Source organism: Eurosta solidaginis, chromosome 1 (assembly GCF_040869045.1).
Source record: "Eurosta solidaginis isolate ZX-2024a chromosome 1, ASM4086904v1, whole genome shotgun sequence".
NCBI classification, from domain to species: Eukaryota; Metazoa; Arthropoda; class Insecta; order Diptera; family Tephritidae; genus Eurosta; species Eurosta solidaginis.
The window spans coordinates 306,315,178-306,340,180 of NC_090319.1; the positions used below are offsets into that span (position 1 = coordinate 306,315,178).

General features: G+C 35.0%; 2 protein-coding genes and 1 pseudogene across 6 annotated transcripts in view; 2 read left to right on the plus strand and 1 right to left on the minus strand.

The window, feature by feature from the left end:
- Positions 1-8,088, plus strand: part of LOC137240779 (luciferin 4-monooxygenase-like) — a 31,470-nt pseudogene extending 23,382 nt beyond the window's left edge.
- Positions 1-25,003, plus strand: part of Invadolysin (leishmanolysin-like peptidase, invadolysin) — a 165,975-nt gene that overhangs the window by 4,190 nt on the left and 136,782 nt on the right. The gene's annotated exons all lie outside the window — the stretch shown is intronic.
- The window catches only part of Myo95E (Myosin 95E), a 65,743-nt gene continuing 53,173 nt past the window's right edge, over positions 12,434-25,003 (minus strand). For both annotated transcript variants that reach the window (XM_067761422.1, XM_067761421.1), the window contains 3 exons: positions 13,266-13,418; positions 13,076-13,203; positions 12,434-12,919 (listed from right to left, as the gene is read on the minus strand). In XM_067761422.1, coding sequence (XP_067617523.1) covers positions 12,796-12,919; positions 13,076-13,203; positions 13,266-13,418 — 405 coding nt within the window. In that variant the 3' untranslated portion in view covers positions 12,434-12,795. The remainder of the gene's footprint in view (positions 12,920-13,075; positions 13,204-13,265; positions 13,419-25,003) is intronic.

Here is a 25,003-nt window from a genome sequence, read left to right on the forward strand (position 1 = left end):
GTGATATTGCCATTCTCACTTCGCCAAAGTTGGATGCCGGAGCATTATTTGGTCATCCTACACGTTTTAGGCCGACTCCATGTGCATCTGATAAGGCAGATAACTTTTTTGCTGAGAAACATTACATGGAAAAAACACAATCGAAGGGATTGACAAGCCACCAAATCAATTTGATGTTGGTTGTTCGTCCGCTTTCAAAAAAGAGGAAAAAATATACTCCGAAAATTTTATTTTTACTCCGCCGTAGTTGTTTACTCAGGTAACAGTTTTAAATACTCCGAACACTGGTAGCGAAATATGAGAGAAATGTAATAAATCGAAAAACTTCAAAAGCGCTACGTCATCAAACTTTTTTTTTTAAATTCTATTACAAAGACAACAATTCCGGAATGCGGGATCTTAGCTCATTTGTTTATGGGCTGAAACTGTTATTCCTTTTATAATATAAGTCCTTGCAAAACTATTAATTTTTGACTTTAAATACATATATTTGGATCAAGATAAAAATTATTTTCGGATTTTTATTTTTTGAATCCAAAAGAACTAGTCCCGCTTGATAATACCTATATGACACTACTTTATTCTCTTGTATTTTTTCTGTATTTTTTGTTAAATTTTTTGTCGCCTTCTCTCCGCTTCAGTACTGATTCGAGTGTATAAACTATATTCCAATAAACTAACGAAATACAAGAAAAATAGAACCTAATTTATTAAAAACAAACGAGCCAGTTTGTTTTTCTATAGGTTTTTTGGCATTCTGCAGGTTTTTCTTAATTTTTTCTGACAAATGAAAATTTAATTTTTATTTTGAAAATTTTGTGCACAAATATGTAACGAAAATCAACGTTCTTGTGAAAAAAAAATAACCAAACAATAGTGCAATATTTTTTCGGTTATATTTTCATAGTTTTATTGTGGAAAAATTTGGTGAAAAATGAAATAAAAAAGTCAACAATAAAAGTCAAACTTATTCCTTTTGTGGGCAATATTGATCTCCCTTGCTCTCATTTGAAATTGTTTTTGCATTTTGACTTTCGTCAGTATTTTAAGCTTGGAATCCAAGCAAAAACAAGTATGGAAGGCTAAGTTCGGGTGTAACCGAACATTACATACTCAGCTGAGAGCTTTGGAGACAAAATAAGAGAAAATCACCATTTAGGAAAATGAACCTAGGGTAACCCTGGAATGTGTTTGTATGACATGGGTATCAAATGGAAGGTATTAAAGAGTATTTTAAAAGGGAGTGGGCCATAATTCTATAGGTGGACGCCTTTTCGAGATATCGCCATAAAGGTGGACCAGGGGTGATTCTAGAATCTCTTTGTAGGATATGGGTATCAAATGAAAGGTGTTAATTAGTATTTTAAAAGGGAGTGGGCCTTAGTTCTATAGGTGGACGCCTTTTCAAGATATCGCCATAAAGGTGGACCAGAGGTGGCTCTAGAATTTGTTTGTACGATATGGGTATCAAATGAAAGGTGTTAATGAGTATTTTAAAAGGGAGTGGGCCTTAGTTCTATAGGTGGACGCCTTTTCAAGATATCGCCATAAAGGTGGACCGTAGGTGACTCTAGAATTTGTTTGTACGATATGGGTATCAAATGAAAGGTGGTAATGAGTATTTTGAAAGGGCATGGGCCTTAGTTCTATAGGTGGACGCCTTTTCGAGATATCGCCATAAAGGTGGACCAGGGGTGATTCTAGAATGTTTTTGTACGATATGGGTATCAAATGAAAGGTGTTAATGATTATTTAAAACGTAGTGGGCGTTAGTTCTATAGGTGGACGAACGCCTTTTCGAGATATCACCATAAAGGTGGACCAGAGGTGACTCTAGAATGTGTTTGTACATTATGGGTATCAAATTAAAGGTATTAATGAGAGTTCTAAAAGGGAGTGGCCCTTAGTTGTATATGTGAAGGCGTTCGCGAGATATCGACCAAACTGCGGACCAGGGTGACCCAGAACACCATCTGTTGGGTACCGCTAATTTATTTATATATGTAATACCACGAACAGTATTTCTGCCAAGATTCCAAGGGCTTTTGATTTCGCCCTGCATAACTTTTTCATTATCTTCTACTTAATATGGTAGGTGTCACACCCATTTTCCAAAGTTTTTTCTAAAGTTATATTTTGCGTCAATAATCCAATCCAATTACCATGTTTCATCCCTTTTTTCATATTTGGTATAGAATTATGTCATTTTTTTTAATTTTTCGTAATATTCGATATCGAAAAAGTGGGCGTGGTTATAGTCCGATTTCGGCCATTTTTTATACCAAGATAAAGTGAGTTCAGATAAGTACGTGAACTAAGTTTAGTAAAGATATATCGATTTTTGCTCAAGTTATCATGTTAACGGCCAAGCGGAAGAACAGGCGGTCGACTGTGTATAAAAAATGGGCGTGGCTTCAACCTATTTCGCCCATTTTCACATAAAACAGTTATCGTCATAGAATCTATGCCCCTACCAAATTTAAGGATTGGTAAATTTTTGTTCGACTTATGGCATTAAAAGTATTCTAGACGAATTAAATGAAAAAGGGCGGAGCCACGCCAATTTTGAAATTTTATTTTATTTTTGTTGCACCATATCATTACTGGAGTTGAATGTTGACATAATTTACTTATATACTGTAAAGATATCAAATTTTTTGTTAAAATTTGATTCAAAAAAATTCGCCATCCGATTTTGCTAATTTTTATTTAGCACACATATAGTAATAGCAGTAACGTTTCTGCCAAATTTCATCATGATATCTTCAACGACTGCCAAATTACAGCTTGCAAAACCATTAAATTACCTTATTTTAAAAGTGGGCGGTGCCACGCCCATTGTCCAAAATTTTACTAATTTTCTATTCTGCGTCATAAGGTCAACCCACCTACCAAGTTTCATCGCTTTATCCGTCTTTGGTAATGAATTATTGCACTTTTTCTGTTTTTCGAAATTTTCAATATCGCAAAAGTGGGCGTGGTTGCATTCCGATTTCGTTCATTTTAAATAGCGATCTAAGATGTGCGCCCAGGAACCCACATGCCAAATTTCATCAAGGTACCTCAAAATTTACTCAAGTTATCGTGTTTACGGACGGACGGACATGGCTAAATGAATTTCTTTTTTCGCCCAGATCATTTTGATATATAGAAGTCTATATCTATCTCGATTAGTTTATGCCGTTACGGATTGCCGTTATGCGAACAAAGTTAATATACTCTGTTAGCTCTGCTCAGCTGAGTATAATAAAGTAGTGTCATATAGGTATAACTAAGAAACGGTTTATCCGAAATAAACAATTTTTTAATTCGGATCAGCCGTTTCTTTGTTATCAAGCGGAACTTTTATTTTGGCCTTAAAAAATAAAACTCCGGATTTAACTTTTATTTCCGGACTTTTATTTTTAAAAGTCCGAGTTTAACTAGTTCTATCGGACTCAAAAAATAAAAATACAGATTTTACTTTTATATGTGGACTTTTATGGAAAAAGTTCGAAAAATAAAAAGGATGCATGATTCGACATGATATTACTATAGGGATACCTGTGAACTCAAACATTTTCACCTAGGACAATTTTTTGACCAGGACTTTTTCGACTCCGAAAAAAAATTATTATTTTCCGTCCCTGAAGAAATATCAACATTAGCGAAGTATTTCAGTATAGTGCTTTTGAAGTTGTTATTATTCAGACCTACTTTAATTGATTCAGGAATTGAGTTCCAAAGTCTAACAGCGCCAATAAAAAACAATCTGCTAGACGTTAAGTATTTGAACATTGGAACTACCAATCTACGGTTTTTTTGAGACCTGGTAAAATGCAGTTTGTCATAAAGATAGTTGGGAACCTTACATTCTAACAGTTTAAACACGAACATGCAGTTTCTGGCAGCCAAATAATTAAGGATGTTGCATGCCAGAATTTTATCCCTCCAGGGTGATATGTGATCGTATCGACCTACCCCATACACGTACCTGGTAACATTATGAAGGTTACATTGATCTTGTTGGCGGACTCGGAGTCAAGTTTGGTATACACAAGTTCAAAGTATATAAAGTAGGGTACAATTAGCTGCATTGCAAGCTTGCGACGAGTTTCCTGTGGTGTGAACGGTGCTGATATGCGTAAGGTCCGCAGTATTACATAAACATTACTGACTACTTTATTAACATGGTCGAAAGAAGTTAATTTGCTAGCCGATCTTTAAAGATGGAATACTTTCAGGCTCGATTTCATTTTTGGATATCGGCATAACGTACGATTTTGTAGCGTTAAGACATAAAGCGTTGTTTTTAGCCCAACACAATACAGCAGATAGATCACAGTTTACTTTGAAGCATAAGTCTTCAACGAGGCCAACACAATTAGAAAGGTACAACTGAATATCATCAGCATATGTGTGGACATTAACATACTTACACTCGGAAAACACATCATTGACAAACATACTAAATAATAGAGGACCAAGAACTGACCCCTGAGAAATGCCTGCTTTAATGGATTTGAATTCTGATGCAGCTTTCTCTCCTCTGACCTTTTGTTCCCTACCTTGGAGGAACCAAGCCAAGACTTTAATGGAACTATCAGAAAATCGAAGTTTTTTCTGAAATTAGCCTTCAAAGGCGTCGAATGAGACAAATTGACGATCCGCTATCAAAATTGACCTACGTGGTCTGCTCTAACCTAAAAAAAAAACTCCATCGTCACTGATTTTTTCGTTTTTCGAAATTATTGCCGAAACACGACCGGCTTCAATTCTTATAGCCGATTCGGATTCAGCGAGTTAAATAACATGGGAAAATATGTGTCGCATTATAATTCAAAATTAATTTTTGATAGTCTTGTATGGTCAGATAATTTAATAGTGCTAGATAAAACTACATATCCGCTTTTTGATATTTTAAAATACCTGTTATATAAGCTTTCGAATAAAAAGAAAAGGTATACAACTCATATAAGAAAGCAGACTGCGCCCACATCCATGGCTCAATTATATGGTTGGCTCATCTCATCAGGTGATTTTATTTATTTCATTGCATGGTCGATGGGATTGTCAAAAAGAGATGGCAAACTGGAAACCAACACATTGACAACATTTTCTTACAACATACAAAAACTGCTAAGTTTTATGTTTCCATTCCATACCATTCGCACCAACACCAACACGCATATTTTGACAATCTGAACTAACATATTTTGTTTTTGTACAGATGAGCCAACAATATAGTTGAACCATGGCCCATGACCTTCCTTTTTTAAATTCTTAAATACAATAATTATAAAAAATATATATTGGGGTCGGTCGAATTTTGAAAGCCAATATCTATACTTTGGAGGAGGCTTACTGATAAAAAAGGGAAACTTAAATTTTACCTTTATATGAGGGCAACAGTTTAATGAACCATTTGCAATTTGCATTACTTTGTATTTTATTTCCCTCAACAACTTAACAATATTTATTTCAATACAAAATGTAGAAATATCGCGTAATGATGGCATTCATGGTACCACCACTGATGGTATTTTTAGCTAAACATCCACTTGTAGATAAATATGACTTATCATCATTGATGATTTTACTTTGCGGTGCAGCACCATTAAGCAAAGAGACTGAGGATCAAATTAAAGAACGGTATGACTTCAATATTGAACTTAATGTACAAAAATATAAAAGCTAAAATAAATTTAATTTATTGTCAACAGCATTGGCGTTCCCATCATACGACAAGGTTACGGTTTGAGCGAATCCACTCTTTTCTTTTCTCAGTCTTTTAGTGCAAAATGATGCAGCATGCAAACCGGGTAGTGTGGGTGTACTCAAATTAAGTGTCTATGCTAAAGTTATTGATCCAGAAACTGGTAAGTCTGGGTGCCAATCAACGTGGTGAATTATGCTTTAAAGGTGATTGTATTATGACAGGCTATATTGGTGATCATAAATCCACACAAACAGTAATACAGGATGGTTGGCTACATACCGGCGATATTGGCTATTATGATGATGATTTTGAATTTTTCATTGTTGATCGCCTAAAAGAGCTTATTAAGTATAAAGGCTTTCAAGTACCACCAGCAGAAATTGAATCTTTGCTATTAACAAATACTAAAATTAAAGATGCTGCTGTTGTTGGTAAACCAGATGAAGAGGCGGGTGAGCTACCAATGGCATACGTTGTTAAACAAGCAAATGCTATTTTAAGTGAGGACGATGTTATAAAATTTGCAGCTGAGCGCGCATCGCCAGCTAAACGTTTACGCGGTGGTGTAGTGTTTGTTGATGAAGGCAGAAAAAGTTATATGTAAATTTTGGCTTGGGAAGGATAGTAGTAAATGATAATAGATATTTTTGTACATGTATGTAATAGTACTAAGGGGCTAAAGTTTAATTATACATTTTTATAAGAAGTAATACAATTATAATATAACGAATTTCAAAAATTCTCGATAGTTCTCCACCTTCATTTATCGTTCGAACCGCTGAACTTTCGAATAAATAACTCACATATTCAGTATAACACAATGTTCTTTATTTACAACACCACTATCGCAGTAGTACTTCACAATTAAACTACTTCTCTTTTAGTACTTCTCTTACAACGTTTAAAATCAAACTGTTTACCCATCGCTTGAACTGCGCGGCTTTTATACCCTAAGTTGTCCTAGTTCACCTATTTCTCCCGGGATCTAGACTTTTGACAAACAGCCGTCTCGAATAGTTGCTCATGAAACTAGGAGGTGGGGACGGGACGGCCTAGAAGGTTTAATGTAGTCAAGTTAATTGTTCCCGGGATGACTGTGGATAACTCACCTGGGGGTAGCTGCTGGCTATTGAACGTACAAAAAAAGAAGTGAAAGAGTGTAATCACGAAAAAATCTGCTGCTCCTGCCGATAGCCAACTTTCGTTGAGTTTTTCCCCTTCGAAGTTAGCGCTCAGCAGGTGTTGGCCGTTACCGGTAAATAATAAGATAAACTAGTGCGCGCGTTAGGGTGGTTCGTAATATTTAAGCTGGTGGCCTAAACAGTCGGGCAAGTACCTTAATAGTGCTTTGTTACCGCAAATTAAGCGCCAAATACACGACACGAACATTTCCGCGAACATTCCCGTTATGTCATGTTTCTGCGACCTTTTCTGTCGTGTATGGTGGTGTTTGCCAGTTCGCCAAAAATCAAAATATTTTAATTTTTGGCGAACATTTGCGCGAACTGTTCGTGCGTGTATGGCGAAATAGCTCACAATCGTAGTAATTTCTGAACGGAACAGACGTGCGCGGAAAAGTAAAATGGACAATAAAAAATTTCTGAGTGAATTTATTGAAATGTATAAATCATTGCCATCATTGTGGCAAGTAAAAAGCAAAGATTATTGTAATAGAATTAAAAAGAATAATGATTATGCGACTTTAATCGAAAAAAAGTTAAAGCAAGGCGGTGATGAGGGGGAATCTCTTCTCTCATTATTGTATCCCGTTTCGTTATGAGTGGCAAAATTTTTTGTAAAAGTTGGTCAAATGTTGCCTTGCTCATACGAACGTAATTTTTAAAATCATTTTGTGACGTAAATTCCATTGCTTTAATAAGCTCACTTTGTCCAAGAACTGCTCGTTTTTTAAACCATTCTTTGCACCAAATTCTTTTTTTGCGATCTTTTCTCTTTTTTTACGCTTAATTGCCACAGCGAGCAATATTGCTGCAGCACAATTGTTGTCCGTATTCATCGCTGTCTGAAAGAGAACTAATGTTCGGCCAAAAGTTCGTATGGTGTATGGCCAAAGCTGCGAACAAGATTGCGGAATGTTCGCGGAAATGTTCGTGTCGTGTATTTGGCGCTTTACTGGATCTATACCCGACAAAGGACCATCAAAATCGATACCACCTAAAACCTTCGGAAAGTGTCTTTATCGTTAATTCAACACGACCAAATTGTTGCTTATTTGTTACTGGTTTCTGTATCTCATATTGGCTTTGGCTACATAAATGTATAGCTGTAGTTTATGTACACTATGTACATGTGTGTGAAATATTCTCTGCTTGTTTTGCCTGTTGTGCAGCATATTGTAACGAATTCTGGGGAAATTCCGCTTATTTGAAACCTTCTGCTAACGTTCGAATCGCTAAACTGTTGAATAAATCACTCCAATATTCTGTATTACAAAATGGTCTTTATAAGACTACTTTGGGAGTAGTACAACTATACTTCAGAATTATACTTCACTTCGCAACTGATAGCGTGTTTAAATCAAACTGATTACTGAGTCCTCAACTTGCGCTGCTTTTATACTCTCTGTTGCCTCGTCTGCATATTTCTCCAAAGGTCTAGACGTTTCATCTTCTAGAATCTCCTGCTTGGTACATGCAGATTTGTAGTTTATGAGTTTCTCATAGTCATGTGCGTGTGTATGTGTGAGCAACTACTTCGGCTGATGGCCACATGTGTGTGTGTGAGATCTCTTCGTTGCCTTGTACATAAGTGTTGCTAGCTTTAATGTGTACATGTATATACCAGTGGCTGCTTCATGTTTTTATTGTTGCGTGATTATTTACTAACAGCCTAATGATGTCAACATTCGCCACAATATATTTGCTAACAGCATAGTGCCGTGTCGAAACTACTAATATGCGCCAAAATTAATTAAAATTTATTATGAGAGTTTCCATCCGACACATTAAAACATTGAACATTATTATTGATAATAGTTTAAGGTTATGTTGTTTATTTAGATAAAAATTTCTATATCTTTGATGAATTTAGCGATTTGTTAAATATTTGTTTTGGTTAGGGATAGTTATACTGTTTTCACACATACGGCTTATTGAATAATAAAGGCAGTTTTCTAAATTAAGACGCTTATTGAGCTCAATCTTCCCTACAAAATTCGAATCTATTATTATTTCATTAGTAGCTAATCGAATGCCTAATGAAGTCAAAAGCACAATGCAACTCTGTTGGCAGCGTTCCGCTTCCGTTTCCGCTTCTTAGTTTTCAAAGCAAATGTCATTGTCTGCATGGCGGAACGATACAAGGTGGCCGCATCGAACAGCTGATTATAACCTTTTTTATTTGATTTGATACATCAACTACCGGCGCAGTATGATTTTGACATTTGTCCATCGAATTTACAAGTAAATGGAATTTTTTTTGTTTGTAGGTATGTCACCATGTTCCCACCTTGTATCGTTCCGCCATGATTGTCTGTCTCACCCTTCACACTAATCGATCAGTTACTTCTGTGTGAAAGCAAAAAATTTACGATTTCATTAGCAGGTGAAATGAGATCATTAAGTTTCTGTGTGAAAACAGTATTAGGATGTTGACGAGGTTGCCTGTGTTGAATATTGTCATTTTTGTGTTGTAATGTTTTTGACATTTGTTAAGGATGTATTCCAAGGTGAGGTATGTGTTGCAGCTGGTGCAAATTGGTTGACTTTCTTTTTTTTAATATATTGGAGGGTTTGAGTGGTGTGCGAGGCAAAGACGTGAAAGTTCTAGTTTTGAAACCATGTGTGTCTGCTGGGTATAGTGGGGGCTTCTTCTGTGATGGCTAGGGAGAAATAATCATGTTTATGGTTTGCTCGTGATAACCGTTGTTTATCCATTAAATAATTATTATGAGGCATTTGGACTATTGCGAAGCGTGTTATTGATGCATTGCATGCACATTTGGCTGGTTCGTCGGTGTGTTTGTTTCCATTGATTTTTGCATGTCCCGGGACCCATAGAACCTTTAGTATTTTCTTATTTTTTTATCTCTTATTTCATTGACAGTTTCCCAATTGTTGCTGGTAAGACTTCTGGTTGCTTGAAGAACAGACAGACTTTCGGAACATATCACGATTTTGGTCTTTCTTTCAAGTGAAAAAACGATGGCTTCATGTATTGCTGCTGCCTCTGCCGCGAAGACTGAGGAAAAAGGAAGCATTGGTTTTATGCTGATATAATCGCCTGTTTCGGTTTTAATGATGAAGGCAACACTTGTCTTGCACGATGTTAGTCTTTTTATGCCTTCGCTGATTATTGAAATGCTTAAAAATAGAATTTTCGGAATAAGATTACTGTTGTCGATCTGAAAACGTTCTTCTAGCGTAGGCAAACCGAATTCAGTTAAAGAGGTTATTTATCATTGGGGTACGAAAAGCGAACAAGCTGGCTCGAATTTCTTTGTGGTACGTGGTTTTTAAAATGCTTAGAGTTTTTTTGGAGCAGAGCCGTATATGTACAGCCCGTGGTCTATTGCTCAGAATTATGGTCTTCGTGTTGTGTACGAGGGTGTTTATTGAACGTATTCTTTGTAGGACAGATACGATATCAAATCTAGTCTAGGGAGTAGATCTTTCTTTAACTTTAAAAGGTGTTGTGGTGTTGTGTGAGACCTAGTATTCGTAGTTCATATACATTTTGGTTGATTTGTTGACTCAATTCGGTTAAGTGAGAAACGCATTTATGTTTTTTGCAAATGTATTGTGGCGAATTTTAGCATCACTAAGCTGTACTGTAAAGGCACAACAATAATAAAGCAAGTTGCCACTCTTGTGTACATGAACACATGAAGTTAATCCATTTACACACGTACAAGGCGACGAAGAATAACTCACGCACACACATGTAGTCATCAGCCGAAGTTGGTTCTCACACATTCACACGCATATAGCTGTTAACCAAGCAGGAGATTCTAGAAGGTGAAACGTCTAGACATTTGGAGAAATATGCAGACAAGGCAAGAGAGAGTATAAAAGCAGCGCAAGCTGAGGAATAACTAATCAGTTTGATTTAAACACGCTATCAGTTGCGAAGTGAAGTATAATTGTACTACTCCCAAAGTAGTCTAATAAATTTCGCAATACAGAATATTGGAGTGATTTATTCAACAGTTTAGCGATTGGAACGTTAGCAGAAGGTTTCAAATAAGCGGAATTTCCCAAAATTCGTTGCAGTAGTTTTTTGTTTTTACCGAGGAGATTTTCGCACCTGCCCTTAATGTATACAGTTCAATTTCTTTTAATACGTTCCGTAGAGTTTCATTCGATTAGCTATTGCTTATTGCATAATCTCACTAAGTCGTCCGCATAGATGCAGTGGTTATTATTTGTATGCTTCTGTATTATGTTACTTATTTCATTAAACGTGATTGAAAAGAGCACTACTGAGAGCAGTAGGCCTTGGGGAATTCCGGCCGGCAAAGTTATATAGCTTGGAGTAAATACCGTTAACTTTGACTTGGATTTTCTGTTTTCGAGGAATGATTTTAAAAAATCCGAGGAATGATTTAAAAAATCTTGGGACCAGCTACCCACTGGAGTGAGATGGAGTTTCTCTAGGATGATGTGGACTCCTATTATATCGGACGCTTTTTCGAAGTCTACTAGTTTCGACAAGCACGAAATGAAAAATCTTCTACGTTTTCAATAGCCTCCTGACAGAGAGAATACCCATATTTATGTGAAAAACTTCAGCTTTTTATAACATTAGATTAATAAATGATTTAATGGGAAGTCTATTATTTTAGTAGATTAATAACTAAACTAAAGGTTTAACGCAAAACCTTTCCCTAATATTAAAATAAAACAATAACAAATTTGTTCATTTAAAATAAGTATATGTAGGTATGTGAAAAAAAATTGATGAAAAAAAAAACACGTAAAAATTTTGGAGTTTTTAACAAAAAACCACATTGATCTGTATTGAGAGATTAAAGACCTACAATGGAAACGTAAATGTGTGTATGAGAGATTTAAGTTTGCTTCCATAAGATACAACAAAATACGGTATTACAGTTAAAGAAAATCAGCTAAGCCTGGTATGGGAAAATTTATGTTTCATGCATCCTCTATAGCTCATCATCCGCAATTCACGAAAGCTGTACTTGGTAGCTAAAAAGGCAAGGAGTACAATGAGAATCAAAGTGTAATATTATCAAAAGGGAGATAGAAAACACGTGTACAGAATAACGGCTATTGGGATGTAATTTTAAATACGAGCGTATTAAACCTGCACAAGCAACATTACAAAAATGCACCTTTTGCATATAATGAAAAAGTTAAAAGTTTTGGTATTAAGTGGCAGAAGATGTAGTAAAGTAAGGTACATCCGTGGTGTAATGGTAGCGTTCTCTGCCTACCACGCCGAAGATCCTGGGTTCACGCACCGGGCAAAGCAACATCAAAATTTTAGAAGCAAGTTTTTTCACTTAGAAGAAAGTTTCTCTAAGCGGGGTCGCCCTTGGGCAGTGATTTGGCAAGCACCCCGAGTGTATTTCTGTCATGAAGAGCTTCTCAGTGAAAAATAATATGCCTTGCAGATGCCGTTCGGAGTCGGCGTAAGACATGTAGGTACCGTTCCGCCATTTGTAGGAAAAATTAAAAGGAGCACGACGCAAAATTGGAAGATTATAATCCCCAAATTCATAAAAATAACGTAGATTTATATATATTTTTTAAATATAAGGTATTTGAAATTTCTATTACTTTTTTTATTTAGTTGTAATTTTTATGCACAGATAAAATTATAATATTTTGTGTAACAACATTCCATTGAAATTCCCCTCAATTTAAAACATTTACTTAAATTTTATAACAGCTAAATTTTGTTCCTAATTTGTTTGTTTATTTAAATTTTATTTTTATAATTGGTCTAGCTGATTGTCAGCGATTAAAGAGAGTCTATAGTATATATATATTAATAATAACTAACATCTTGGCTGAAACACTTTGGTAATCTACTAATCTACCACAGTTTCAAATCACATTGTGTGAAACTTTGACAACACTGACCTTAAAAATTAAACCAATACATATTTATGATTACACAGTAATCTCCATACGATTCGCTTTGCGTATAACTTTCGGATGAGTATATCCCAGTTCGGACATACCGCTATATTTAAATGAGAATATAATTGTTTGTTGGCCAAAATTTGCTTCAAATCTGAAAAGAAATACAAATTATTAGTATATATTTCCCTTTATTACCTTAATATAATATATTAAGTCGCAATCTTTTGCAAACGAGTTGTACAAATATATTCGTTGGTTTTATTTTGGCAATGCGATTACAAAAGATTTCGACTTTAGTTCCACATACTCGGTACTAATATGTATTTCTGGCGGTTTCCCCGTAGCATTTTGTATAACAAGAAACATTTTGGTAACAATTTCAATAACATGCCCAGTTTGAAATACAAAATCACCTTTTTTACGTCCAAATTCAGACTATGAACAGAAAAATTTATGTTAAACTTAAATATTTGTATATATGTATATTATTTACACACCGCTTTGACATGAAATACAGCAAAATCGTCCAAATATGGACTTAAAGACATGCGATAAATTTCGGCTGCAGGCACTCGATATTTGATTTGCAATGTACGGTGATCCAGCAAAAGTAATGAGGAGGTTGACAGAACTAGCAAAATTGGCATCAACTAAAATATTTATACATAAAGTTAGAAAAATAGTGGGAACATATTCCAATAAATCTAGAATATAAAACAAGTAAAGGTGTCTAAGTTCGGGTGTAACCGAACATTATATACTCAGCGTGACCTTCAATTGTACATTTAATTTCAGATAAATTACTTTTCTACATAACACGTGGCACCGCCCGTTTAAAAAAAATTTATCCCATTTCCTCTTACAATAAAACTTGATAAGTGAAATATCATTGATTCAGAACTATTTTTTGCTAAGTTATAGCTTATTATTCTAGTCTACGACCCTTTTGAACTTGTTTTATATCTAAGTTGCCGTGGTCTTTAACCGATCCCGTCCATTTTTACTAGAAATATTTGTGCTATAAGGAAACTTTGTGTACACAATTTTATTACGATCCGTTAGTTGTTCTTCGATTTATGGTTCCCGAAATATAGAATATTGCTTAGTCATAAAAGGGGCGGTGCCACACCCATTTTCAAACATTTTAGTGTTTTCCAATTTAATTTAGAAAGTAAAATTCTATTGATACAAAGCTCTTCTTTGCTAAGATATAGCTTATTGTTTTCGTCTACGACCCTTTTTAAAATCTTTTATATAAAAGTGGGTGTGGTCCTTAACCGATTTCGTTAATTTTTATTCAAAGCATTCCTTATAGTAAAGGCAACCTCTTTGCCGAATTTTGTTACGATAGGTTTAACGATTTTTGATTTATGATTAATATTTGTAAAATTGATTTTATCACAAGTGTGCGGTGCCACGCCCATTTAAAATTTTTTTTTTTAATTTTTATCAAAAGTCTCAATATCAGTCCACACTTCAAATTTCAACATTCTAGGTAAATTATTTACTAAATAATCAGGTTTTTTGTGTTTTCCAAAATGTTATATATATAAAAAGTGGGCGTGGTTATCAGCCGATTTCGCTCATTTTCAATACTCTATTCTGGGTCCAGATAAGCTCGTGTGAATTTGGTGAAGATATCTCAATATTTACTCTAGTTATAGTGTTAACGGACAGACGGACGGACATGGCTCAATCAAATTTTTTTTCGATACTGATGATCTTGATCTATGGAAGTTTATATCTATCTCGATTCTTTTATACCTGTACAACCAACCGTTATCCAATCAAATTTAATATACTCTGTGTGCAAATCACGCTGAGTATAATTATGAGAAAGGCAAAGCTGTGATTTCGAAAGCCATTGTACCCTTACAATTCTGTTGTTTAATTAGCCCATTGAAATAAAATAAGAAGTCAGGCCATGCTCATATTTTTAATTTTTATTAAGAGGGGTTAAATTTAAAACTGTGAACGATAATATCTATATTTTGGAAGACAACTTCGAAAAACCACTCCCCTACCAAACTTTATTAGGATTGGTTGATTTTTGCTCGACTTATGAGATTAAATATATTAAAGAAAGATTAACTCAAAGAGGGGCGAATGCCTCTCATTAAATTAAGAAAACAAAAATTCAGAAACACATTTTTTCAGATAACATTAGTCAGAACCATGATTCAATCACAAGAGGTTTGCTCGACGGACAAATTTTTTGACAATTGCAGCCATTTTGCTCCCAAATCGAATTGACATCCGTTAACTGTGTTGTTTCCTTGCGATTTTTCGAAAAATATTAGTAGTAGAAATAGGAAGCAGTTTACAAATACTGGATAAGTACTGAATTCCACAGTTCCTAAGAACATTTTTTTAAAATTTATGATGAATTTATTAACTATGCCATAATCTATTAGGGTGGCTGAACATAGGTTTTATGATAAGTAAGGACACTTTCGTAAACCTATGAACATACGAAACCTACACCAATTCAAAATTCATCGTTCAACGTCAAGAACTCGACAAGTAAATCGATTCAGGTCAAATTGTTATTAGTAAATAATGGAGATGCCAAATGTCTCATTGAGCATGTTAACTTATGCATTAAGAATTTGGGGAAACGGTTTATATATGGAATATTATGTATATACTTATTTGATATATTCGGACTTCGTGAGGTAGTTTAAAACGAGCGTGTTCCAAATATACGGTCAGAAAGTAAGCAGACGGCCAACAAAATTTTATTGTGCGCAAAATTAAATGTTTTTTCTTGCCTGATTACTTTCTGAGTTTTGACATCTAAAATTTCTTTCAGCCGTCAGGTTTTTCCAAAGCATTGGTTATGGTTGTTTTTTTTTTACTTTGCCAAAAACTTTTGGAGACATATCTAATCATTAAGGCTGCAAACAAGTTATAAAAATTGTGCAATTTTCGCTATATAATTGAAATATTTATTAGCTCTTGCATTTGCTCCAGAGGAAATGGTAATTGATGCAATCGGATTGATATCCGAAATGGAATTTTATGTGGATAGCGAAGAGGGGAAAAAAATTTCGAAATACAAAGCTTATTGATTCGAGCGTAAAAAAACAAAGAAAGACAAGAATCTGCGAGAACCAAACTAACACTTTTAATTTAAGGCATATGGTGTTCCTCTCACGATTAATGATACAATGGAGCGAGCAAGCAAATTTCTCAACAAAAATAAAGATGTAATAATTTTGAATGTCGACAAAGGTAGTGTTACGGAAGCGATGGAAAAAAGTCACTACAGGTCGAAAATGGAGAGTTTACTAGATGACAAGTCCACATACAGAATATTACGACAGGACGTCCCCCAGCGGATTAGGCGGTCAGAATATACCTGTCGTAAGAGGCGACTAAATACTAGATTCAAGGGGTTTTGTAACGCAACCCTTTCAGGTTGCCAGCGCAATATATAGCTTCTCCAAACCCAATCGTCAACCTCACGTATCCGCGGTGAATCCTGTTTCATTAACAGCCGAGGCTACGGCGACCCCGAACTCCTCATGGATCTAGGCAGTGGGAGGGCGGTATGGCCAAGAAGGTCGCATGTGGTAACATAACAAATCGTTTCCGAGATGGTCAGGCTTGGTACCGGAACGTAACGGATCTGCATCCGGCAAAGGACCATCAGGCATTCGGGGTTTGTCCTTATCGCTACAACAAGAACAACAACAACAGGATCCGACGCTAAGGCAACAGACTAAAAACAATCAATTAGTGGATAGGTTCCATAAATTAGGGTTTATAAAAAACAATGATAAATTTCATGTGTTGACAACTACAGCTCTTCCCCATCGTATATAATAATACACAAATCCATAAAAAATATGCCCCTATGACCTATCTCTTCAATGTTAATTGCTCCGACCTATAATTTGTGTAAATACATGACAAGTATTTTGAAAACCTTTACAAAAATTCCAAAGTTAAAGTAAAAATTGCAATAGAATGATAATGATAAATGTCTTGTGTCACTATTTCCAACTATACCAACAGAATTGACTACACCTTTTTCAGTTTAATTTCAGAAAATTACATTTCAAGTCCAGAAAATTACAATTTAAATTCAGAATTACCAATTTAAATTCAGAAATTAACAATTCAAGTTCAGAAATTTACAACTGAAGTTCAGAAAATTTCAATTCAAGTTCAGAAATTCCAATTTAAATTCAGAAATTTACAATTCAAGTTCAGAAATTCCAATTTCAGTTCAGAAAATTACAATTCAAGTTCAGAAAGTTTGTCAGGATTTTTTTCTTTCATGGAAATAAAAGTATTTGGCAAATGTTAGCGCTAATAATTTGATACAAGAATATGAAGGTCTATTATCTATTAAAGAGGCATTGGACTTCTTAACTCACTTAAATCAATTTTGCTCACATGAAGGAGATAGGAAAAAAAACCGTTTCCTCTCTTCTCTCTCCTCTCATAAGAGGTCAGTTACAAGGACATCCAGCTATATTCTAAACATCACAAGCTTTGATCTGCATTGAGTATGACATCAGTGATGACGAAATCAACGGAGTGTCCACAACCCCGAAAGTAACGTATAAGTACTGTGTGAACAGATCAAGTCTTCCTCCACCTGCCTCTCGCAACTCTGGCGGAAGTCTCCCCCTTCCACTGCTGCTTCCAAATTGTGGTGTCGACTGTGTACTTTCATGGCCGGAGCGTCCTCTTACACCTCGTTGCAAGAGTTATCTCTGTTTGATTTCTTAACTCGGGATGTACACACTTTGGAGACAACTTGGGGAACCTATATGCAATCCACCATTGTCAACGAAGCATCAACACTTCCGCAAATAGCATATAAGTATTACATTTCGTAGTATGAATTGGAATAACTTTTGAAAAATAATTGAAATAATTGAATTGCAATTTTCTGAACTTGGTTTGTAAAAGTCTGAACTTGCACTGCGAAAAATTTCATTGGAAGAGTACTAGAGACGAGCAATATGGTGTTCCACACGGAAAATAAAAAACTTATAAAATGCATACTTAAAATGAATGATTTTCCTTCTGAGATAATAAATAGTTGACTAAAGGATACCCAAAACGGAAAACCCAGAATAGCGAAGAAAAAACGATTACAAATTAACTATAAATCTATGGTGTATATACTAGGTTTCTCCGAAAGATTATTGGGTCCCCGGGTATATGACAGTAGATGGAAATGAAATAGAGGATGGGCTAGCTAAAAAAGGCGCATCTCACGAAGGCTGTACCGCAAACGTCCCAATCAGAATGGGAGAGATTAAAAGAAGATACGAGTTGGACATAATCGACCAAGCAGGAAAGATGTGGAGCCAAGCGTGAGGCTGCAAAGTGTCGAAGATCATGTAAGAGTAACAAAGTTACTCTTATTATTAAAAAAAAGGGAACTATAGGTTCATAATGGTTGCTCTGACTGGGCATTTCCCTCTAGCGACACATGCTTTTAAATTAGGCCTAGTCCGCTATAAAGGATGCAGGAAGTGCGGGTTGGAGGAGAAAACGTTCGAGCACGTTTTTTGCTTGCCCCTGCGCTCACCAGTATAGGACTCCAGCTATAAAGACTGGCACAGATATCACATCTAGAAGCATCAAGAAGCATAGGTTCTATAAAGTTTCTAGTATTTTCCAAGAGGAAGGAGTTATTTTATAACATAGGCCCTGGTTTCTAAAAGTGGTTTCAGTCTGGTCGTTGTGCAAACTTTAGGTTACACTATAGACTTATTCAGTCTATGTGATGTCCTTACGGGCTGACCAGTTCAACCTAACCTAAAGTCAACCCACTAATCAGGTATCATTACCATTATCAGTAATGAATTATAACATTATTTAAATTTTTCGAAATTTCGTATCGAAAAAGTGGGCATGGTTATCGTTCGTTTTAAATACAAATACATTTTTGCTCCAGAACTGCTACTCACATCACTAAGGTTATTAAATAAAGGCACAACAACAATAAAGCAAGTTGCCACTCTTGGGTACGTAAACAAATCATCATTTACTCACATACATACAAGGCAACGGAGAAATACGCACAAACACATGCAATCATCAGCCGAAATAGTACTCACATATACACACGCATATGGTTACAAACTACAAGTATACCTGTATATGGCTGAAGCATGAAGTTCGAGAAATTACTAGAGCTTAGTAGGGGTATGTGAATGAAGCAGCGGAGAGTATAAAAGCAGCACAAGCTGAGTAGTCAGTAATCAGTTTGATTTAAACACGCTATTGGTTGTGAAGTATAAGTGGTATTGTGAAGTACCTCAAAGTAGTCTAATAAAGTCCATTTTGCATTATTGAATATTGGAGTTATTTATTCAACAGTTTAGCAATTGGAACGTTATCAGAAGGTTTGGAATAAACGGAATTTCACTAAAATCGTTACAGTACGTAAATATTTGTACAAGTTAATGGGTTAATGGGCAGACGTATGAACGAACAAGGCTTAATCAAAATCTTTTTCCAGGTTGATGGTTTTGATATAGAAAAGTCTATATCTATTTCAATTTCTCAATTCCGAATAAAGTTATTTTAATAACCTGTGTTCAAGTAGAGATTAGTTTAAAAGCTACTAAAAGTTTTAGTCGTAGTGTATGACAGAGCACCACGTTCTTCGGCAACGTCGAGTTCATCACTAGCAACTCAAATGCACCGTAAAAATCACTCCGCCGTTGCACAGTGTTTCGTGTAGAACAAGCTAGCTGGACAAAATTATTTTATGAGATTTTCCGTTTCATATGCAGTCATTTATTACAACTACGTCATTTTTTTCAGCCATATGTTCTTTTTTTATTTTTTTTCCAAAATTTTACTTCATATGCATACATTTGCTTATTTCATATACAGTAACTCATGTGAATAAGTGACATAGATCCAAACAAATTTAAAGGACTCAAGAATATTACTTTATTGTACTTAAATTGAATGGACTACAAATCCCAATACTCTAAAAAATTCTAAAAATTCGGGAAATAACTTAAAATTTTTTATGAAAATTCGTCGAATTTTTCAAAAAATTTTTAAATATAATTTAGTTTTTGTTATAGATCGTGACAAATTTTCTTATGGGAATTAGTTAAAATATGAAAATTCGTCGAATTTTTCAAACATTTTTTAAATATAATTTAGTTTTTGTTATAGATCGTGACAAATTTTCTTATGGGAAATTAGTTAAAATAAATTTGCGAAAGCGAAAATTGTAAGAATTGTCCTGACTGTACATATGTACATACATATTTTGTATTTATTTGAGTATTTATCCTGGCACTTCAATTTTTACAAAATTATTTTATAGTACCAGTCAGGAATGTAAAAGTTAATTACAATAATAATAATGTCAATGTAAATAATTAAATTAATTATGTGAAAATTACTTATTACAAAAACTTAAAAGTAAAGTATCATACAAAGTAGAAAAGATAATAGATTTAAATTAAATAAAACCTGGTCCAACAAAAAGTTATAGGGTAGGTTATCTTTTATAATTATGTTATTATTCGCTATCATCACTTTCATTCGATGAGTCACTTGTGGAATAGACATGAGCATCAGCAACACTACTGTGAAAGCTTGAAACAACTGGGGTATTTATTGACTCCTCAACATTATCGGGGGCCAGTAAATTTAAGACTTCTGAAGTCAGACCTTTAAATTTTTTCTTAGGTATCTCCCTAAAACTGTTAACTAAAGGATCCGATGTTATAAGCAACATATTCATAAGATCTCTATTCGTGGCTTCACGCAACTGCTTTTGTGTGTTATCATCCCTGAATCGTCTCAAATCTGTGTTACGGGCTTCCTGTGCTTCCTCAGAAAGTTGACCAATAGGTAAAATTGCTGATTTAATAATATCAGTACTATGCACTAAGATTTTATGAACTGTAACAGGCATATTAAACCATGGATAGACATCTATGTATAGTTTTTTAGTCTGGACCGCAAATTTTTCAAATCTTTGGATATTTATATTGTACCCAGATGCTAATGCGCGAAGGAGAGTGTAGAATCTTTTGATGAGCGTTACCTCCAATCCCGTAATCTCAGCACTAGGCTCAGAATTTTCGAAAAACCTACGAGCAGTGTTGCCGTCATTGGTATTGTCGAATCCTGGTTTTGGTTTATATACTATCAATCCAAGCACATTTCTAAATTTATTCTGGATTTCGTTGGAACTTAGCTTTACACTCTTTATCTGCCTCATTCCGAAGCTGCCATTTTTTTTTTACTTCGAGGCGATAACTTATGTGAAGCAAGCATTCAAAACATCTTATCCATGCATGGAGAGTAGACAAACCAAAACCAAGATTATATCGGTTAGGCGTAAAGTCCCGTAACTCATTATTTATATCTTTTGGAGTGGCACCACAAATATAACACTTTTTTGCGGAAGAAGTTTCAGTCAAAGCATTGCAAACTTTTCCGTCAATCATTGTTAGAAACATATTGTGATTTACGGAAACTTCGTATTCTTCGAGCATGTTCTTTGTTGGCAACAACGAATTTATCTCCTCTAAAACTTTGTTCGTTTCAAAAACAATAAAATCTCTTGTTTCTTTAGAAAAAATAAATTTAATTGGACGACAATACATGGTAGAAGAAGGTCGAGGATTCTGCCAAACAATGTTAGCTTTTTCATCCTGTAATTGAAGAGGAACGAGAGAAAATATAAACAAAAACTCATTAGTGTCAGAACTGCATGTAAATTTTTGCTTATATGTGCTATGCCCAGAGCTTCCATCGCAAACTTGCTATCTACGTAGTATGCTAAAGCTTCTACATTGCTCAAGCATCTTGCATCTGGCTCACATGTCATCTCTTTGCCGGATATTTGAGTGGTTTCCTGTGATTTTTTTTATAATGTTAGCAACATTTCTGTTGCCACACATACGCGTTGATACTTCTGCCGCATAAAGTAAATCACCAGGACTTCTAGATTGCAAGAGGTCATCTACTCGACGCCGTTTGGTTTTTTCACTGCAGCTAACAAAGTCCTTCTTTCGTCTGCCGGGGTTACCTGAAGAAGTGGTTGGTTGGTCTGATACCAACTTTGAATCCACCGTTATTGTAAATGTGAGGTCTGGACCCGAAAGCCACTCCGAGTTTTTATTCAAAAATCGCTCCTTATGTCTTCCTGAAGTGTTCCACTTTTGATCCAGCTTCGACGAATATGCCGATATTTGTAAGCTTAAACTTTTTATCGAATACTCGGCTGCTTCGCTTAAATCGTACTTAAGTACAACATAACTCAATAATTCTTTATATATGGTTTCGTTCGAATGTGGAACCCAAATGTCAAAAAACTCCGTTCTTGGTACGGTTATAACTAAACTGCTTTGCGTTGTTGATTTTCCGACAGGGTGAATAGTTGATGATTGTTGTGCTGTCACCTTAAGTGTCGTTGATCGTTCTGATTTGTTATCAGTTGTGCAGTATTTATATTATATTCAGGTATTGGCGTAGATGCTACCAAATGGGGTTGTTTTGTGTAGCGTTCCTGTTTGTATGCCTTGGTGACTGGTGCAGTAGGTTATGGCAGGTTGAAGTCAGTGATCTTCGCCTTTTTGCTTTCGGTGTGCTCTTGTTGACCTTGCGCGTTTATTTTTGTATGTTTTATGACTACGTGTTGTTCCCTGTACCTGGGAATTGGTTTTGCCGTTTGTAGATCAGCTTTAAAGGTTCAAATATCTCGTCGGAGCTGGTACGTACATACATGCTATTTTATATGTAGAGATAACTAAATCTACAAAAAAAAAATTAAAAATAGATGTGCAAAGAATTCGCAATGGTTTTTTCTTTCGACTATTAGATAATACTTGCGAATATAACATATGTAAAATTTAGCCCGGATGTATGTTAATTTTTTTGTCCCTAAAGTTAAAAATATAGAGAAAAAATACCTTTTCTTCTTAATAACGGAATGTTAAATATATTGAAAATACTAATTGCGAAAGAATTACTATTAAAAAATTTTACTTACCTTCAAGCTTAGAATCCATCAAAAAAATTATATAAAAGTGTTCACTTAAAAGAAATATGAAGCTTAATATTCAACAAGAATTTTGCAAATTAATCAATGCATTTTACGGCCACTCCTGCCTTCTTACTTCAATTACTCAATATATATGAGCAAAAATACAAAAAAAAGCAAAAATCCCGTTATTTTGTTTGTTTTCTTTCATTTCTCATTACACTTTTCTTGGAATAAGAACTTTGTTTTTGTCCAGCTAGCTTGTTCTACACGAAACGCTGTGCGTTTAAGCACTATCGCCATCCTGCTGTAATTATTTTGCGGTTCGAACACACCTGTTATGCTCAATGCACTGAGAATTTAGTGCACTTCGTTCAGCTATAAGCTAGGCATGATTACACAGGCCGACGAAATTTAACCAACATTCAGACCCAGAAACCAAACTATATATTTCCGAAGGTTTATGATGCGCTGAATCCAAATCTGGCCTCAGAATTGCTCTATCAGATATCCTAACCTAAGAGTGAAAAAAACACCGTTTGTACCCATATTTGAGGTTATGTAGCCTTGCAGATGTTTTCTTTCACCAAAATTAAAGGATGACATCTTTAAATACAAATCTTCTTCTCTCAAATGGCGTTCAGTTTGCTTAAATATCATTTTTTTCGCTGAGATATCGCATTTTGAAATTTTCATGTTTCTAAATTTCCCTACACCTGAAAATCGATTGAGATAACATAGACATGATATAGTCGATTACTAATTTTCTTGAATTGAGTCTTATTAAAATTTTGTCTCACACCTAGAGTTGGGTCTTTTCGTTCTGAACTTGTTCAATTGACCGGGTCTCTCAACTGAACAAGTGAACTAGATCTTCGATTTCTGTTCTATTTGTTTTTATACTCAGTTGAGCAGAGCTCACAGAGTATATTAAGTTTGATTGGATAACGGTTGGTTGTACAGGTATAAAGGAATCGAGATAGATATAGACTTCCATATATCAAAATCATCCGGATCGAAAAAAAATTTGATTGAGCCATGTCCGTCCGTCCGTTAACACGATAACTTGAGTAAATTTTGAGGTATCTTGATGAAATTTGGTATGTAGGTTCCTGAGCACTCATCTCAGATCGCTATTTAAAATGAACGATATCGGACTATAAAATAAGTGCAATAATTCATTACCAAAGACAGATAAAGCGATGAAATTTGGTAGGTGAGTTGAACTTATGACGCAGAATAGAAAATTAGTAAAATTTTGGACAATGGGCGTGGCACCGCCCACTTTTAAAAGAAGGTAATTTAAAACTTTTGCAAGCTGTAATTTGGCAGTCGTTGAAAATATCATGATGAAATTTGGCAGGAACGTTACTCCTATTACTATATGTACGCTTAATAAAAATTCGCAAAATCGGAGAAGGACCACGCCCACTTTTAAAAATTTTTTTTTGTTTAAATAAAATTTTAACAAAAAATTTAATATCTTTACAGTATATATGTAAATTATGTCAACATTCAACTCCAGTAATGATATGGTGCAACAAAATACAAAAATAAAAGAAAATTTCAAATTGGGCGTGGCTCCGCCCTTTTTCATTTAATTTGTCTAGGATACTTTCAACGCCATAAGTCGAACAAAAATTTACCAATCCTTCTGAAATTTGGTAGGGGCATAGATTTTATGACGTTAACTGTTTTCTGTGAAAATGGGCGAAATCGGTTGAAGCCACGCTCAGTTTTTATACACAGTCGTCCGTCTGTCCTTCCGCATGGCCGTTAACACGATAACTAGAGCAAAAATCAACATATCTTTACTGAACTTAGTTCACGTACTTATCTGAACGCACTTTATCTTGGTATAAAAAATGAACGAAATCCGACTATGACCACGCCCACTTTTTCGCTATCGAAAATTACGAAAAATGAAAAAAATGCCATAATTCTATACCAAATACGAAAAAAGGGATGAAACATGGTAATTGGATTGGTTTATTGACGCGAAATATAACTTTAGAAAAAACTTTGTAAAATGGTTGAGACACCTACCATATTAAGTAGAAGAAAATGAAAAAGTTCTGCAGGGCGAAATAAAAAACCCTTGAAATCTTGGCAGGTATTACATATATAAATAAATTAGCGGTATCCAACAGATGATGTTCTGGGTCACCCTGGTCCACATTTTGGTCGATATCTGGAAAACGCCTTCACATATACAACTACCACCACTCCCTTTTAAAACTCTCA